Genomic DNA, 6,011 nt, shown 5'->3' with positions numbered 1-6,011 from the left:
ATCCTGCCTTTGCTTTTTTAACTTTCTGAATTTTCAATATGAAAGCAACAACCAAATATACACTGCTCAAAATAATTAATGGAACGTATCATCACAGTATAACACCAAGTCAATTAAACTTCAGTGATATCAATCTGTCCAGTGAGGAAGCATAAGCGATTGTGAATCAATGTCACCTGTTTTAGTGCAAATGAAAGTGACAGGTGCGCTGGAGAGGCAACAGCAAGACAATCCCTAAAATGGGAATGGTTTTGCAGGTGGTGGCCACAGATAATCGCTCTCTCCTTATTCTTCCTGACTGATTCTTATTTAGTTTAGCATTTTGCTAGTGTCCTTGTCACTAATGGTAGCATGAGGTGGTACCTGCAGCCCATTCTGGTTACACAGGTATTCCAGTTCCTCCAGGATGGCACATCCATACATGCCGTCACAAGAAAGTTAGCTGTGTCTCCCATTACAGTCTCAAGAGCATGGAGGAAATACCAGGAGACAAGCCATTACATGAGGAGAGCTGGACAGGGCCGTAGAAGGGCATCAAATCAGCAGCAGGACCAGTATCTGCTCCTTTGTGTGGGGAGAAACAGGAGGAGCACTGCCAAAAATACAAAATAACCTCCAGCAGGCTACTGGTGTGTATGTTTCTGACCAAACTGTCAAAAACAGACTCCATGTGGGCCTGACGTATTCAAGTGGGACCTGTGATCACAACCCAGCATTGTGCTGCTCGATTGGCATTCACCAGAGGACACCAGAATTGGCAGGTCCGCCATTGGTGACCCGTTCTCTTCACAGGTGAGAGCAGGTTCCTGCTGAGCACATGTGACAGATGTGAAAGAGTATGGAGACGGGGTGGTGAATGTTGTGCTGCCTACAGCATCATCCAGCATGACTGGTTTAGCGGTAGGTCAATTGGTCTGGGGAGGCATATCCTTGGAGGGTCATACAGACCTCCATGTGCTAGCCAACGGTGCCCTGACTGCTGTTAGTTACCGGGATTAAATCCTCTGACCCAGACTTTACACTGGTGCAGTGGGCTCTGGGTTCCTCCTAGTGCAGGACAATGACCGGCCTCATGTGGCCAGAGTGTGTGGGCAGTTCCTGGATGACAAAGGCATTGATGCCCTTGACTGGCTCTCACATTCCCCAGACCTGAATGCAACTGAGAACCTCTGGGACGTTATGTATTGGTGCATCTGACAGAGCCAAATGGTGCCACAGACTGTCCAGATAAAATTCACACAATTTGGAACAGGATGTGCTTTCAACTGTTTGCTTTGATTTTCAGTGTGAGTTTGAATCCAGCCCTTGATTGGTTGGTGATTTTGGTTTCCATTGACCAGTTACATCTTTTTGTTCTCAACAAATTACTATAAAGATTTTGATCTTTATAACATTTCTTTAATCGTTCTCATCAATGTTTGATTTAAGGGTTCCCTTAAGGGTTCCCTTTTGAGCAGTATGTAATACTGCAATAATGGTGTTTTGAATATATGGAGTCCTCTTTTGTTATATTTGATAGAATTGTTATTGCTTTTAAATTAAACAAAACAATTGTCTGCCTCGCTGTATTCCTGCAGATTCACATTACTTATATTTTTATTTCTTCATCAGACATGAGAAATCCAAAACAGAATGTCAATAGCATGACAGCTATTAATATTCTAACCTACCCATTTTTACCGCACAGGACGTGATGTCATGCAGTTGTCAGCTGCTCAGTCGAAGCCGGAAATGTTTGTGTTGATAGCCGTTGCTATCTAGCTTGCTAGTTGTCTGTTCGTTTATGAATTTTACATCACATAGGTTTTTTTTTGGTATATTGTATTCTGGGTATATAAGAGATACAAATATGTCAGGCGTTGCCTTCAACTTGCTCTGTGTTTTTGTTGGTTTGTTATTGATGTCAACACACACGACTGATGCTAAGGTATACTTAACAATATTTGGCTTTGTTCACATGACTGTTTGCTTTACCTAGTTAGCTGACCACCATTAAGTGTCTTAGTGCCCTCCCTATAGTTTATTTCCCTATTGTTGATAGTAATTTAATGAGTCATTTAGACAAGGGAGCTAGCTAGTTAATTCGCAGGCTGATCTCTCTCAGGCTAACGTTTTATGTGACGGCTGTGACTTGCTAACCTGCTCGGTAAAGGTGCATTTATTGTAATTATTACTGCATTGGTTGTGTTAGTTGTATCACTACTTTTATGGGATAATAAGGTTCACTTCAAACATTTTCCCCGTTGTCCCTAGAATTCTGAGGATATCCGGTGTAAATGTATCTGCCCACCGTACAGAGACATTGATGGACAGATCTACAAGCAAAATGTGTCCCTAAAGGATTGGTGTGTCTGTTATATTTTATACTGTGGAGCTGGGACGATAAATCGTATATTATCCATACCAACTAACTCCACCATTTGTCACAAGCATGTTGAAATCATTAATTACTATAAGAAACTACTACGATACTAGAGAAATGCCAAGTACATTTTTTTAGTAGGTTTGCAAATATAAATTATTGTTAATGGGACAAACTATTTATTGTATTGCGTCAATTCAGGCAATTCAACCTTATATAGATTTTTGACTGTCTCCAAGCTTTAGTATACTGTCTAGAGTGGTGTATTTGAGGCTTGGCTGTTGGATTAGGCTCACGTTTTCACACTGTCGTGAATGATCTGAAATCATTTGGAGAACTATTAATGATTTTAATCTTTGTGCTTTTCAAATGTATAATTATTTATGTTTATTTTCAGCAACTGTCTACATGTTGTGGACCCAATGCCAGTTGATGGAAAGGATGTGGAGGCGTACTGTCTGCGTTGTGAATGCAAATACGAGGAGAGAAGTTCTGGAACCATCAGGGTAAATCCACCAACCAGTTTGTTGCTAATGCACAAATGTTATGAAACTGTACTCTAGTGTTTAAATAACCCAAAAATTATCAAATGGTGACATTTGTGATATTCAGGTTGGAAATATCAGGGCTCTGAGTTGGATGTAGTTCCAAACGTTTTCTCCTGTTGTATCTCATTAACATAATTATTTTGTGCATTGTAACCCAACGCCTTTTAGTTTGACATAAGTGTTGAAGCGGAGACTACGTGATTTGGGTTAATGAGTTTATTGCCATTGGGTTCCAGGTGACAATCATAATCTACCTGTCCATCCTGGGCCTGCTGCTCCTCTACATGGTGTACCTGACCCTCCTGGAGCCCATACTGAAGAGGAGGCTCTTTGGACATTCACAGCTCATCCAGAATGATGATGATGTTGGGGTACGTGCATCCAGTCCCCTGTCCATATTGGTTTATCAACTTATTTGTTAAACCAATTATCTTGTATAGTCTCTGTAATCTCTCTTTTGACCCAAAACCTTCTTCACTGTATTCCTCACTGTGTTGTCTCTGGGTTCAGGACCAGCAGCCTTTCGCCAACGCCCACAACGTACTGTCTCGTTCCGCCTCTCGTCCCAATATGCTGAACAAGGTGGAACATGCTCAGCAGCGCTGGAGGAGGCAGGTCCAAGAACAGAGAAAGTCTGTATTTGACCGCCATGTGGTGCTAAGCTAAACCCATTTCCTGGATACAAAAACCATGGATGAATTGCACTGTGCTTGAGAAGACCCATTATTCTTACCCCAACTTCCTAGCTTGATCCTCATTTGTGGTTTGTTCCTAAAAGGAACTGTCTTTCATTAAATACAATTAAATAACATCATATAAGCCGACGTATTCAGGTTGTGACCATGAAGGGTCTATCAGTGGGTTAAAGTGTGGAGTTGAAATCTTTGGCTTAAGATACTGCCAGTGTCTGTGTGATTTAGTATACATTGATTGATACTTAAGAAAAGTTATATGTTACTATTTGTATTCTGTGGCTCCTCCCAAGTTGATTGCACATACTATTTCTGCACCCTTTGATAGTCCTAAGTACAAAATATCTTCAACTCACTAATTACATTATGGGAGACATTATGGAATATTGAAATGGTAGAATAAATAAATGTATACAACACAATCAATTAAGCTAATGAAAATGTCCTCAATAAACACAATCTGATACCTATCTTTAACCACAAAAGATGGCAATGAAAAAAAGCCTTTTATCAGTCTCCTGTCTAAGAGCATGGTTTCTAAGAAAGTTTTGAATTTATTTTGAACCTTTTACCCTAAACTGCTGTAACTGTACAGATAGGTTATATGCATTTTATTGTGCACTGACCGGTGTAAACAATTACGTTCTTTAAGTATAAAATTACATTATACAATTTTTGTCAGTAATGTACACAGTAATCTCCATTCCATGCACTGCTTGTTTTCTTTTCAGCATCTGCAGTTCCCCATTTACATGTATTTGACATGAATCATCTATTAATGAAATCCCCTTTTATTTTATTTTTTAAAGTAACTGTCTTGTCCCTTAAACAGCATAGATATAACCATGTGTGTGTGAGTGTGAGTGAGGGTAGAAAAGGCTGTTGGTTGACCTAAGGAAAGTGTTCTTGACTGTTCTATCTGTAATTCCTTAACATTTGAAATAAACCTCAGTAATATTTATAATGCTTTTGTTTACAGCTGATTTATTGTGGACAGACTACAAAAAACAAATGGTAATTGAACATCTAGTTGATGAAGGAAATGTCTAAGCTCGAGAATACGATTTATGTCACTGCAAATCTCTCTTAATGGTTTAGCGACTCATGCACCAATTTAATCCCAATCATCACAAGTATTTTGTCACCATCTCCTTCATTTTGATTAAATGATTAAGGAATATAAAATGTTTTAAAAGCTACTAAAACGTATTCTTTAGTTAATAGTAACTTCCAATTGTTACTAGTATTTTTTTCAATGTATCTTCTGAAGGTTAAGATTCTAGCACTTATTCTGAAGTTACTAGTAACTGTTCAAATTGTTAATAGTTGCTATTCTGTTTTCACTGATGAAATCTGATTTCCAACAAAATATATACAAAACTGTAATAATTACTAGTAACAAAATACATTTTGATATCACTGTTATTCTAATCATGTTGATTACTCAATACGTTCCGCTACTGGTTGGACCGTCTGTATTGAATGGACGAGCCGGTCTTTTATCGGACACGGCATACATTTTTGGAGATTAAAAATCATATCAAAATATGACTTTTGCATTCAACTGCGAAGAAATATGTTTCTGGAAATAATCCATGTTTTCGTTTGGTTACTTTTTCCTCAACCTGTATCAAACGTTCTAAATCGGTGCTAGCAAGTCAAGTTAGCATACATAGATGCTAAGCCGCTAGCTTCCGGTTATGTTAGACTTCGCAGAAACCTATGGGCTTAAATGACTGCCAAATGTCTTGTGGGTAAATAAAGCGATTTGCACACCTGCAAATCACAATTCACACGACGGTTTTGCATTTCGTAGGTGTATTTAAAGATCTGTGAATGCGTGATTAAAGACTTGCAAGAGCTAACAATTTGCATCTGTACGAATACTTTTTTTGCAAGTATTTACACATACACCACTTTAGAATTACACATACAACTCCTTATGTACCCAGAAAAAACACCAAATACAAAGACACATCGCGATTTACAGATACAAACTCTTTCACTTAAATTCTCGTTCATTTCTGATGGGGGGGGGGGGGGTCAAAGAAAATTACTGCCATAAAGATTTGCAAGTGCGTTAGATTCGCATACTTGTATTTCCTGAGTTGTGAATATGTAATAAATAATCTGTACTTGTGAAATATTTGTAACAAATCGCTGTCTACGAATAGAAATCGCGTTCTACGGATACGAATCAGTTTCTACGGGTTTGCAAATTTTGGGGTGAGGTACAAGTTTAGCTAATAGCTAGACTTCCATGCAGCTGTCGTGGAGGACGTCGTGTGTTGCAAATCCATTTGATTCAGGTAAGAGTTTTAGGTAAAGTTGCTTTGTAAAGTCAAAATCATTACTGTCGTATGTTAGCGATCTAGATGTTTGTTTCATGTAAACCAAAGGAACATGACA

At 38.7% G+C, this 6,011-nt stretch overlaps 1 protein-coding gene across 1 annotated transcript; it reads left to right on the top strand.

Annotated features, from left to right (window-relative positions):
* Positions 1-1,698: 1,698 nt before the first annotated feature.
* Positions 1,699-4,568, top strand: tmem9b (TMEM9 domain family, member B). Its single transcript, XM_010878179.4, has 5 exons — positions 1,699-1,927; positions 2,254-2,345; positions 2,760-2,868; positions 3,147-3,281; positions 3,421-4,568. The coding sequence occupies exons 1-5, from the start codon at positions 1,784-1,786 to the stop codon at positions 3,574-3,576; spliced, it is 636 nt and encodes a 211-aa protein (XP_010876481.1). The 5' UTR covers positions 1,699-1,783; the 3' UTR covers positions 3,577-4,568.
* Positions 4,569-6,011: the final 1,443 nt, after the last annotated feature.

The sequence above is a fragment of the Esox lucius genome, chromosome 2, assembly GCF_011004845.1.
Source record: "Esox lucius isolate fEsoLuc1 chromosome 2, fEsoLuc1.pri, whole genome shotgun sequence".
In the NCBI taxonomy this organism is placed as follows: Eukaryota; Metazoa; Chordata; class Actinopteri; order Esociformes; family Esocidae; genus Esox; species Esox lucius.
Note: the sequence above shows the minus strand (reverse complement) of the source record. Positions and strands in the feature narration are given on the sequence as shown.

What these genes read in the sequence shown, in the direction of transcription:
- tmem9b (XM_010878179.4), top strand. Translation starts at nt 1,784, where the DNA reads ATGAATTTTACATCACATAGGTTTTTTTTTGGTATATTGTATTCTGGG. An exon ending in CACACACGACTGATGCTAAG is followed by an intron (nt 1,928 to 2,253) that starts GTATACTTAACA and finishes CGTTGTCCCTAG; the next exon opens with AATTCTGAGGATATCCGGTG. An exon ending in AGAATGATGATGATGTTGGG is followed by an intron (nt 3,282 to 3,420) that starts GTACGTGCATCC and finishes CTCTGGGTTCAG; the next exon opens with GACCAGCAGCCTTTCGCCAA.